This window comes from Aspergillus bombycis (assembly GCF_001792695.1).
Source record: "Aspergillus bombycis strain NRRL26010 chromosome Unknown contig00032, whole genome shotgun sequence".
Lineage (NCBI taxonomy): Eukaryota > Fungi > Ascomycota > Eurotiomycetes > Eurotiales > Aspergillaceae > Aspergillus > Aspergillus bombycis.
Genome location: NW_019170034.1, coordinates 246396 through 258502, shown reverse-complemented (window position 1 = coordinate 258502; position 12107 = coordinate 246396). Strand labels below are relative to the sequence as shown.

General features: G+C 48.3%; 6 protein-coding genes across 6 annotated transcripts; 4 read left to right on the top strand and 2 right to left on the bottom strand.

Moving 5' to 3' along the window:
• Positions 1–464: 464 nt before the first annotated feature.
• Positions 465–1222, top strand: ABOM_004826 (MARVEL domain-containing protein; the record flags this gene model as incomplete). Its single annotated transcript, XM_022531955.1, has 5 exons — positions 465–527; positions 611–770; positions 833–1020; positions 1082–1128; positions 1183–1222. The coding sequence occupies 5 exons, from the start codon at positions 465–467 to the stop codon at positions 1220–1222; spliced, it is 498 nt and encodes a 165-aa protein (XP_022390103.1).
• Positions 1223–2009: 787 nt separating this feature from the next.
• On the top strand, positions 2010–4053 carry ABOM_004825 (LCCL domain protein; the record flags this gene model as incomplete). Its single annotated transcript, XM_022531954.1, has 2 exons — positions 2010–2404; positions 2607–4053. The coding sequence occupies 2 exons, from the start codon at positions 2010–2012 to the stop codon at positions 4051–4053; spliced, it is 1842 nt and encodes a 613-aa protein (XP_022390100.1).
• Positions 4054–4364: 311 nt separating this feature from the next.
• On the bottom strand, positions 4365–5796 carry ABOM_004824 (putative serine/threonine-protein phosphatase; the record flags this gene model as incomplete). Its single annotated transcript, XM_022531953.1, has 3 exons — positions 4365–4607; positions 4675–5159; positions 5241–5796. 3 exons carry the CDS (start codon positions 5794–5796, stop codon positions 4365–4367), a joined length of 1284 nt encoding a protein of 427 aa, XP_022390101.1.
• A 1161-nt stretch (positions 5797–6957) lies between these two features.
• ABOM_004823 (uncharacterized protein) lies at positions 6958–7362 on the top strand (the record flags this gene model as incomplete). The annotated part of the gene is made up of 1 exon (XM_022531952.1): positions 6958–7362. One exon carries the CDS (start codon positions 6958–6960, stop codon positions 7360–7362), a length of 405 nt encoding a protein of 134 aa, XP_022390106.1.
• Positions 7363–8317: 955 nt separating this feature from the next.
• On the bottom strand, positions 8318–8776 carry ABOM_004822 (uncharacterized protein; the record flags this gene model as incomplete). Its single annotated transcript, XM_022531951.1, has 3 exons — positions 8318–8397; positions 8460–8685; positions 8747–8776. The coding sequence occupies 3 exons, from the start codon at positions 8774–8776 to the stop codon at positions 8318–8320; spliced, it is 336 nt and encodes a 111-aa protein (XP_022390107.1).
• A 2089-nt stretch (positions 8777–10865) lies between these two features.
• Positions 10866–11702, top strand: ABOM_004821 (uncharacterized protein; the record flags this gene model as incomplete). The annotated part of the gene is made up of 1 exon (XM_022531950.1): positions 10866–11702. The coding sequence occupies one exon, from the start codon at positions 10866–10868 to the stop codon at positions 11700–11702; it is 837 nt and encodes a 278-aa protein (XP_022390104.1).
• Between the last annotated feature and the right edge of the window lie 405 nt (positions 11703–12107).

Sequence of the window (12107 nt, the reverse complement as noted above, 5' to 3'; positions counted from 1 at the left end):
TGTATCGTTGTCCACCGCTCAGCAGAACAAGTGGACGGTTGCAAGATACGCCTAGACTACTAGTAGTACACAGTAGTACTAGATGTTGGGCAGCCCTTCCCATTAGCCAATCATCGAAAAGAAACTATGTCATGTCGCTGGGAGTGACGATCAAAAGAAATTAGCTTCATTAATTCGTTAGAGCAAGGACCAAGAAAAAAGAGATGAAAAAAAAAGTTGCTGCAGATCTTCCTGGTCTGGTGAGAAGCTTGTATTTAAACCGGTTACTTCCTCCACCCTGCTCACTTCTTGCAGCCGATCTCTCATATTTATACCCTCTTCCTCGCAGACTATCGAGTAACAGTGTGATACCTATCGGACCTATACTCCGCTTACGTCTGTCTTAGACACCATCATTTTGTACCTGCATCCCTGACCTCATCATCTACACCGCTACTTGACACTCAAAACATTACACTCTCATCATGCCTGTCGTCTCACGTCTCGTGTCAATTGTTCTCCGCGTGGTGGAAATCATCTGCGCTGCGGTACGTTCCCCACACACATCGACGGGAGAAGCGAATATGAGGGAAAAGACAAAAGAAATCAAAACTAACAGGATCTAATCTAGATCGTCGCCGGTATAATCGGTTACTACCTTGGTTCATTGGATGACCTTGAGGCTTGGCCTCAAGCACGATGGATCTATACAGAAGTGGTCGCCGGTCTATCCATTCTACTGGGCCTGATATGGTTGATACCTTTCTCGTTCGGCTTCTTTTCGTGGCCCTGTACGTCTCCGCCGTGTTATGCCGTAGCGAAATTGAGATCAATAGCTGACATATTGGAACAGTTGATGTCATTATCTCTCTGGCTTGGTTCGCTGCCTTCGGTATCCTCGTCGATGCTATCCACAAATTTAGCTGCGGAAGTATCTGGGCATGGGGCGGTATTGTTCATAACGACGTGTGTGGTCGGTGGAAAGCTGCAGAGGCATTCAGCTTCATCTCGGCCTGCGTCTGGCTTGTTTCGGCGATCGTGGTTAGTACTCACTTCTGCCTCTATGGCGGTAGCCTCGTATACTGACTGGGTCTGTTCGTAGGGTATCTGGTTCACCTTCCGGGTCCGTGGTACTACAAGTGACGGCGTGTAAGTTTTCGATCATGGTTACTAGCCACATACATGAAACTTATCTTTAATCAGGAGCAACCGCCGTGGCTTCTTTAAGCGGTCCGCTGTCTAAGCATGGAAAGCTATACTTTACGATATTGTTTGGTTTTCTCAGCTGCCCGACCAGTCCTGGGTATGGCCGGCTATCAGCGAGAACCAAACCGGTGATTCCAAGAGAGACATCTATCAACCCACACGACACTCTTTATACCCCGATCCTGACACGATACTTCACATCGTGATTCAGCATTGGTGCAATACAGCGCCGCCACATGTGATAGTCGCGTTAAGTTCCGCTTGAGGTTCATGGCTCGCCATCAGCGAGATACATGACCATTGACACGGAAAACGACCTAATGATTCTCTTTAAATACAATTAATGCTAATACAGATACCCCGTCGGTGTGTTGATGAGCTCATGTGGCATGTTGGTGGCAAATATTATCGCTCGTTACGTTTAGAACATGATTCTTAATCTTTAGTTGGCAATGCAAGTCTACTTTGGCTGTTTATCTTAATGTGTGTTGTATATGCATGCCTCGTTCGTCAGGTGTCTAAGATGTTTTGGTCGCGGTTTGCCTTCTGGAGAGCGCGACTTTAGCTGGTACTAAGGATGGATCGCGGGCTAAATTTAAACCTAAAAAACCAATTAGCTGCCGCCTTCCCCTTGACGATTGAGACATTTATCAAAAAGTCCCCAGGACGAATTCTATACTAAAGTCCAACTCGTGAAGGAGTTGAAGCCACGTTAAGTGATTCGATGACTAAGTTCATTTAAAGGGGCCGAATTGGTATTCCTTCAGAAGTCTCTCTTTCCCGCGGTTCACCTTCCCACTCATCCATGGCTTATGTTGCCAAAAATGCATTCGGACCAAACACCCAGAGGGGGATCCAGGTCCAGGTCTTCTTCCCCTGAAAAGCGCTTCCCGGTCTCGGAGGAGTATCCGATGCATATTCTGGCCCACGAGGATCCGGCAGGGAACAGCCCATTTGTGATCGTCACACGGCCAAGTACTGACTCTGTACACGCCGACGACCATTTTCAGGGCACCGACGAACCGCTACTGCCAACCTCAAGTCCACGTTTGCGCCCTGACCAAGAATCGGGTCGATCCTCGTGCTCTCTCTCTAAGATCTACGCTTGGATTAAAGGACCATCACCGCCGCGCAGGTATCTAATTAACCCTTGCTGCGCCAATGGCAAACCGCTCCTGGTCGGCTCGTGGAGCGCTACTTTCCTAGCAAGAGCGCTAAGGTCTGGCTCCTTTTACTTTGCCTGGGTGTTTGGGGCGCTGTGTTTATAGAAACTTTGCATTATTCCATTTCGGCCCAGGAGATTCCGGGCTATGGAAAACCTGTAAAACTCCCATGTTATGGCGGACTGTGGTATGGTAACGTCGACTGATTTTTTCCTGGTCTGGGCCTTATTCTGTGTACTCATCTACTCATCATGGCAGGTCGAACGCTACTAATTGTGGAATCAATGGCGATGACTGTCGTCCCTTTGATAAAGGAGGGTTTGCATTCCGCTGCCCTGCAGGCTGTGCCTCCACGATCGTGCTTGAACCATACTATGTAGGCCCGGAAGAAATCAATTACAAGAGCCTCGTTATCGGAGGTGGTACGGAGAGCTCTGAAAGTAACAACTTTGGTATATATCGTGGAGACTCTGCGATTTGCCCTGCAGCCCTGCACGCTGGACTCATCAGCGACCAGAAGGGTGGTTGCGGCGTTCTCCGTCGGACGGGCGAGTACGCCGGCTTTGTATCCATCGAGAAGAATGGAATCGCAAGCATAGGTTTCCCGTCTAACTTCCCACTCTCTTTCACCTTTGGTAGCGGCGAGACTTCCGACGAGGGCAACGTTAGCTGCCAAGATCTCCGATGGCCACTGTTCACCTTCTCCCTGGTAGTATCTGCTATACTATCACTATTCACCACGTCGCCTGCAGCGTTCTACGCTTCTATATACCTCATCGTCTACTTCCAAGTAGCTCTTTCGTCTGATCCACCGTACTCCCCAGATTTCTACGAGGTGGTATCCACTGCACTGGGCCGATTTCTCCCCTGTGCCTTTGTCGGATTCGCAATGTACTATTTCTGCGTCCGGCACACGCTTAAAGACCTGGATGCCCATTGGGACAAGACCGTTCTCTGGCTGGGCCCCTGTTGGGTGGGAGCCCTCAACACCGACACATTCGACAAGATTCCCATCTCCCGTCTGACGCCTCACGACATCCAACAGCAACCAGGCGCCATCCCCGCGCTGATCATCATCGTTACGCTCCTGATCGCCATCGTGTTAACCCAAGCCTTCGCCTTTCGCAACGAGGGCAGACTCCCCCGAATGCTGTCTATATACGGCATCATGGTCTGCGGCATTGTCGCCCTTCTCATCGTACCAAACATGAACCTCCGAATCCACCACTACATCCTCAGCCTACTGTTCCTCCCCGGTACAACCATCCAAACCAGACCCAGTCTCCTATACCAAGGTCTCCTAGTCGGCCTGTTCATCAACGGGATCGCAAGATGGGGCTTCGACAGCATCCTCCAGACAGCAGCTGCTCTGCTAAACGGCGCTGAGCTGGGAAGTGTCCTCCCCGTAATCGCGGCTCCGTTGATCCCTTCAGCTCAGAACATCATATTCAAGTTTCCGGATATCGCCGAGGATGCGGATGGGATCAGCGTGTTGGTGAATGATGTTGAGCGGTTTCAGGCTTTCAAGTCAGATAATGGCTCTGTGGAATCCTTCAATTGGACGCGGCTTAAGGTTGATGAGCCGGAGTATTTTCGGTTCGGAAATGTCAAGATGAATGCGCTTGGTGGGCTCTGGTATGAGGATTTTACGAAGCCCGTTGTTTGGGAGGTTGATGGGGTGTGGAATAGTTCTGGACAGCCCTGAGGAGCCTTGGGTTATCTTTTACAGGACTCTTTCGTATTATTTCGTATATATAGAGTGTATATAATACTGTCATGATCCGCATTGGCGATGTTCACCAAGGTGAGCTATCTATAGCGGGCCGGTATATACTTAGTGTGGGGGTGGTACAAGTATTCTTAAGTCCATCAAAACATGACAATGCCCGAAAAGTGACCCAAATTCATCATAAAGCGCCGTAACACCAAGCATGCTTTATATTCAAAACCACACGCTTTCCCCATGCCAGCGGAGAACGGAAACACAAATTTAGAAGCCAAGCCCCAGAGGAGGCCTTACTCTTTAGTATGGTCGTTACACTTCACCTGCACGATCTTCTGCTCTCCCCCGTCGCCAACGACTAGTGCCGTCAGTTTCTCGCCTTTGAAACAGCCGGTATCGATGCCCTTGGTGTAGGTCTTGAGAGAAAGCGACGACCTGGAATCGTGGCCGTAGATGACAGTCGTAAGCATCGACTCGGGATTTTCGAATGTCTCATGGAGGCTATCAGATAAAAGTGACTGATGCTTGTTGAATAACTGGTATATTCATTAGCCCTGGACCGTAACGTCGATCGCATACATGCAAGAAACAGAGGGAACTCACCTTCGTCCACTTCGTGCCTTTCCGCGAAGCACTCGGCACATGCGTATCCAAATCAACAGTCACCATATTCATGACACTATACGGATCTTGTTTATCAAGATCCACCCCCGGAACCAATCCCGCATGGGCCACAACAACCTGTCCCATACCCTTGATCTGGCCCACGTTCAGAACGACCGGACAAGTATCGAGCCAATCGGCTTGTTCTTCGCTGAGCTGTCTCGCCAAGCGGCGCTCCTTTGTATACTTTCCCCTGTGCATGTTCGCGTCGTCCAGGAATTCGTCGCTCATGGTGTTGGCGGCGATCATGTTGTGGCGAAGGCTGAGGACCTTGTCTTCGTTATTGCCGCGGACACAGGAAGCTGAGTAGTTGCGGGCTAGGTCGACGACGCCCACGCTATCGGGACCCTTGTTGATCAGATCGCCGGTAAAGATCAGATGGTCGGTGTCCGAGTTAAAGGACGTCTCCTCTAGTAGTCTTTCCACTGTAGAATCCGAGGCAAAACAACGTCAGTACTCACTCAGCAAGTGATATTGCGGCGTACGGGTATAGGAAATATACGCACACTCATCCTTGCAACCATGCACATCACCAATAAAAATCAACCTCCTCCCGCCATGCGGATCGGACTCCGATGCCACCTCCCCAGGCAACAGCGACGGCTCCAACATCCTCAACTGAACCATATTATCAAATCTGGGTAACGCATTCGCCCCAAACCACCCGCCTACTTCCTCCTTCACCTGCGGATCCAGCGCGCGAAGAATCGCCGCATGCTCCTCCAGCCGCGGCGACACGATGAACTTCCACACGGCCCAGCACGAGACCAGAACCGTCGTATAGACAACCACATACCGGCGGAAGCGGGGTGCCGTTACGATGGAGCCGAGGAGCTGGACCCAGCGAGGGCAGTCGGAGGTGTCGGTGTTTGTTAGGGGAAGGGAGGCATATTTGGGGTTGGTTTGCCACTCGTTTCGGACGTAGTCGATTAACGGGCGGGTGTATCTGGTAAGACGGTAGGATGGGGCATTGTTGTTGTTATCGTTGAAAGAGTGTAGACCGTCGTCCGAAGAGTCGTCGTCGGTGTAATCATGGTGGTCGAGGTTGGAATACCTTGCCATGGTTCTCTGGTTTAGGCTCCCGGGGTAGCGGGTTCAAGGGGATGCGGTCGGAGATCCGGGGTGGGCGCTTTTTTTGATGGTGTAGATCGCCCTTGGTCGAGACGGAGTTCACTGTACAGTGATAGTGACCATGTCCTGTATATCCCGAGATCGAATCCGTGTGCCTTCTGGGGTGACTTGAAGTGATAAGGCGGCAATGTTTGTATCCGAGGCTTTATGACTTAAACCAGTTAGCATGATCATGATGGATAAGAACCTTGAACTCGAGGCCAGCGAAACCACCGTCAATAAACTTCCTACTAGTCCCGGCCTGGTTAGTGTTCTCTAAATATAGATTATATAATACTCCCCCAATGTATGGAGTAGTTAACGATACTAGTAGTTGACTGACGAGCGACATATGGGGAAAGTATAATAATCTTATATTTGATTGTTTGTGCTGGTCGAACTCAGACTTATGTGGCTTGCTATGTTCACCCTGTTCCTTATTTCAGGGGCTAAGTGATGTCGCTCACCTTTTTAACTGTCGATTCTTGTAAGACTTCTTCCATAGACACTGGATCTTTCACTGAGTGGATCTCTATGTTCCGCTGCCATTTTGTCCATAGAACTGTACTGTTTTCCAAGTAATGGCCTGTTATTGTTAATTGAAGATGTTTCACCGCTTGTAACAAGTACTGGATATAAATGTCCTCATATTGGAGTTATCATTGCTAGCCATGAAGCAGGTCCTAGTATCATGATTATTGTCTTTCACTGAAAGCAGACAAGGCTGGTTTTATTCACAATCAAAGATCCATTTGGGTTTCTTTATCGCGATACTCAACAAAGAACCATTACAGAATCATGAGATAATCCCCATCCCTTGTCTATATAAGGCACTTGTCCCCTCCAAGCTGCTAGCTCGTTATGAGTCAGGCTCATATCGCTTTTGCTGTCTTTGAGATATACTCCGAAGTACGTCTAAGCGACACAGACTACTCTAGCTAAATTGCTGACTCCACAGGTAAACACTCCTGCTCGAGAGGTGTATAAGACTTGTTTTTTTTTTTAAAAGACAGAGATTATCATCATCTCCCTTCGTTGTTGATTCAATGCCAAGTCTTAAGCTCTATAAAACTGACAACCAGAGACACAGCACCACCCACCAACCTCGTTACAATGGAACAAGCCTCAAACAATCCAGACTCCACCTCAGCACCCGCGTCCGCAACCGAGTCCCCGGAATTGGACAACGACTTCCCCGTTATCTATGACGCATGGCGCCCCTATCTATCTCCTTGCAAGAAGACAGATGAGATCTTCAGCAAACACTCGGACGTTATAAAGGCGATCATGGACCGCGTGGATACAGCCGGATTTCTATCCGTAGGCAGCTATCGAGTCAGCGATAACGAAGCACGTCAAGATAGCCGGCCTACGGTGATGATAGCGGTGGAGAGAGAACATCGACGAGACTGGAGCCCGGTGGTAGAGGAGGTTAAGCGTATATTGGCGGAGTTTGAGATCCCCACAGTTCGTGTCATGATCTACAGGGAGCCGACAGTGGCAAGCTGTTCGAAGTGATCTGTTTTGTTGTGCTTGGGTTGTTGATGGCTATTTGATAGCTGACTTGTTGAATAAAGGGCTTGGTAATTGCTACTAATCTGCTTTTTCTGGGGTTCTTTTGCTCCTAGTGTACCAATTTACACTCCCTATGTTGTGGTGTACTAGAACTAGTAGTATTGTAGCTTCACACTGTGGGGTTCGATGATTGCTCAGTCTGGACTGCATTTTTTTATGCACACTCTTGATTATACCTGTTGAACGGGAAGGCAAGACCATTCATACGAACAGCATTACAAATAGACAAGATCCCTCAGTAACATCCGAATCTAACAAGATCTGTTGTACACAACTGTATAAAAGCGAGTCATTGTGTGGCTTCGATCTACTCTTGGCCTTACTTTCTTTATCTCGGAAGACGGGAAGCTACAGAGTGATCTGAATGATGTATGAATTGTTGGTGCCACCGATATGGCCCATTTGCGAAGTCATTGAATTAATGATGATAATTGATGCCCTTGTTTCACCCTTGCATATGCTTGCCCAATGAACACCTTGCTAATTTGAATTGCTAAGAAAGAAAGAAAAAAGAAAAAGGGAAAAAAAGAGAGAAAGAGAGAAGGAGCATTATATATCAAACAAGGAGTGATGAGTGTGAGTCCAGAAGAAAAGAACAAAGAGGGAGAGGTAGAGGGGGAGAGAGAGGGAGGGGTAGAGGAGGCGGGGGAAGAAGAGACACACAGAGAGAGAGAGACAAAAACAGAGAGTCGGTGAGTTAGAGTTCAAGATCTTCGGCGATCTTCAGCATGCTTTCAATATCACAAATGAAACATTAGACAGGAGGGTATTCGCTTGCTGCGGTTCAACAGAAAATAGAAAATAGAAATGCAAGTAATGTAATGGAAATCGAATCGATCGTCGATGCAGTGAAGAAAGTGACAAATGAGAGGTCAAAGATCTTTCGGTCAAGACAAGTTTAAGCTCTCGAGCGTCGGCGCAACTCATCTCGGTTGAGGAGTCGCCGAATGCGGGTGACAAATCTGGAGGCTGTGGAGTCTGTAGTTCATCGGGATTAGCAAAAGTGACAGGTAACATTTAGAGGACAAAAGAGGACTCACCGCTGCTGTACCTGCATGTCGTGTGCTTCGAAGAAGTCTCCGAAGGTGGCCGTGATGAAGAAACTTCGGCCCAATAACTGACATCTGAGTAGCCAGGGAAGTTCTTGGACCATGGATTGTCCTCGGATTGTAGCTGAAGGGCCACGACGTGTGGATAGAGGTCTCCCAGAGGATAGAGAAGTTCCTCTGAGGAAAGTTCTTCCCTCATATCCAGGCTTTGACTCCTCTGTAGTGAGACTCATTAGCTATTGTTTCCCGTGAATGGTCATGGGGAGGGTTGCACTCACGTAAGGCTCGTAATTGGTCTTGTAGCACATCTTGATTGAAGGTTCAGGAAGGAAGAGAGGTCGTAAGTTTGGGTAGAACGATCAATGGTCTGTTGAGGGATGGTGGTGATCTTTTTATCTTTGATATAGATCTTGATCTTGGATCTTCAGAGTGGTTTTAGCTTTGAGTTGAGTGTGATGGGTAACAAAGAGAGCAGCCTTGAAGTCTTTATAACGAGCAATGCAATCGTGGAGGCAGTCAGCCACACACTGACAGGGGTGGGGATTGTTGGAGTGCATGGCATCGAATCCACCGATTGACATGGCTAGACTACTAATTTCAATTTGACAATTTTCTTTTTTTCCCTGATTAGCGCCATCTCCGATCCTGAATTCGCGTGTTCATGATGGGTCAAATCAACTAAAATGATTTGAATTTAGAAATTAGATCAAGAAAATTAAAAGTCATGATCTCATCATGAAGAGTGCATTAGGCTGTTCACGAGATAGCTAATGAAAATGAGGGGATGGACCCACTTTCAAGGGGTGAGAGCCAATCATGACAGGGAATGATACTACTCATTCGCAATCAATTACTCACTTGGTCATTAGATTACTAGTAGGTAGCGGCCTTAGCCGACCTCGTATCTACGAGGGCGTGCTTACCAGGGAACCGGGGTGCTTGTGACCGGCCACTCACAAATCTCGGGTGCATTCGGTCGACCCACCCGTCAGGTACACAGACTTCGGTCCCTGAATTTGCTCTAAACTATATCGGGATTCCCCTCTCGAACAGCTAAGCTCATTCTCGTTAGTCACTTGACTTGGTCACCAATAGTAGTGGTATACTAATCGGGTTAGACTTGCCCCGACACAAATGGAGGTCTGCCTTGATCGACAGGCCGACATACTCCGTTTTGCTTCTCTGAGTCTCGCCCTTGCGTCCGGTGAGGTCATGTTCACCCTCACCACGTTGTACAAGACGCTCTTCCTCAGCAAAACATGATAATCAGGAAGTGCACACGCGCTATCACTTCCTGTGCTACCCCAAATGTAGGGTGCGACCCGGACACCATGTGTTTTGTGTGTCTGTGTGTGTGTGTGTGGAGATGCCTGTACGTATGTGTTGGTGACACGACAGCAAACGACTCCTGACCGCTGCAGCACAACAGAGGATGTCCACAAAGGAGCTGTCACATCTGCTCCAGGCTGTGGCATCCACTATTGACATTGACACTCAAGGAACCGCGTTTCGCTTGATCCCACATTGGGTAGGAGCGTTGGTCCGTACCTCGCATGGATGGAGTCCCATTGTCAACTGTCAATGTCATTCGTAACGACGCCCTAGTAACCATTGTCCTGGACCTGACTAGCTGAGGCTGCTGAGCTATTGTTGATGAGCCGACAAGGATCAGCCCTCACTAGTTGGAAAACTCTTCCAAATCTTTTTCCTTAGTGTCATCGGGGTTTCCAGGTCGCCGGGTTCAGAGGGCTCAATAATCAATTAGTCTAGCGATGACTACTCGCCAACCGCAATGCTCTCATTGATCCGCTTACTACATGGAGTAAGACTATCGAGACTAAACCACCAGGGTTGGTATGTTAGTGAGGCCTTAGCGTCTTAGGGCCAGGTAGGGGGTTCCGCATCGGTTAAGACTAGGAGAGCACAGCCACGTCCAGACCGACTCAGCCACGTACTAGGGCTGATGTGGCTTGACATATGTGGCTAGAGCTATGTGTGGCTTGACCCATTTTTTCCAATAGCACGATGGGGGATAGCCTCAGATCCTCAATATGAGCTCCACTCTGCCAGGGCTAAAGCTTATGGCGACCATGTTCATACCACAGATGAACCCATTTTGGGTCGTTCTTTGCTCTATCCTTTCCATATCCGCCGAATTTGTCTTTCGGGGTGCCCGTGCTTCTCCCTTTGGCCGACATGGACGATCCATCGTAAAAGAAACATAAATTCTACCATTTCCTCTCTCCCTTGCTGTCTTCTCCAGATACCCCAGACTACAGTTTGAAAATATAACTATCAACACTCCATTGACTTTGTTCTTCATTGCGCTTCGGCCTCTCCCGTCTTATACCTTAAACTCCTGCCGTTTGCCGTACATGCTCCAAGCAAACCATAGCAATGGACGTTCAGGGTTCTGGAAGAGAATGCTGGGAAAGTTCTCCATGTATGGAAATACACGAGTCGTCTCCCCTGGCATCTATCGCTTATCACTCCCCTAGTAAGAAACACCCCAATGGCTTGCGCGACTCTCATGATGGACTTTCTCTAAGATCTGGTTCCCTGGCAGAATCTATCGATCTGGATTCCGCATGCAATGGACATGGACAAGCACCTGCCGTCTGCGTCTCCGAAAGTCCTTGTGGATACGATATGAGCCCAAATCAGAGGATGCTCACCCCAACGGAAGAACCCCCTGTGGACGCGGAATTCTCTCAAGTGGATCTCAATGAATGGTACCCCCGGTATTGGGCCTGCATGCAACATTTTCTCAACCAAGGACAACACTCGCCTCAGGTGCAATCATTGGCCGCTTTTATCAACATTCGGCTTCCATATCAGCGATCTACCGCGCCAGTCAACGGGTTTCCAACACCCCAAAACATAGACTCCGGGGTGGAAGGAACCTATAATGCTCCTTCGTTAAGGCCATTTATCCGACGTCTCATCGTGACTGGATATGATACTCCATCAATCTTGCAGACATTTTTTGGCCATGATTGGCAGGCGGGAGTTGGGTGTGTTTGCAAACAGGAGCGGATCAACTACTTGTTTACTGCCAAGAGTGGAGGGTGGACATCGACCAAAGCGGCATATGACATGCTTCCCGATGAGCAAACCCCATTTCTCCGGCCCCTTCGTGAAGCTACTGAGGAGGAACTACGTATCGCCGAATCACGGTGGAGTGAGTGGCTAGCAATGGAAGATTGGATGGTAGGATCGCGAAGTCCATGGTGAACCGGTCTGATGAAGCGACGAGCTATGAACCTGATGATATTTGTCATTCCTTCATTTATTTTCTTTTGTCATATCATCACTTTTCTCCATTTTTCTTTTTCTTTTTCTTTTTCTTTTTTTGGTGTTGAATATTAGTCTAAAATCGGGCTTATTTTTAGCGTGCAAATTTAATATATATTGATTGCATTTTAGCGCCGCTTCGGATCCTGAAACCTCGGGATCCTCTGTACTCCGTCGATGAGAATGACCAGGGTGGGTTTGGATAAAATTTTCAACAAAAAAAATTTTTAAAATATAGAAAAAATTATCTATCATATGCACCAACCTGTATGGATGGTTTTCTAGATTGTTCTCAGCATGAGTCCTCGGAAGGTTGGGACACATGGCCAAAAAGACGTGCATTAG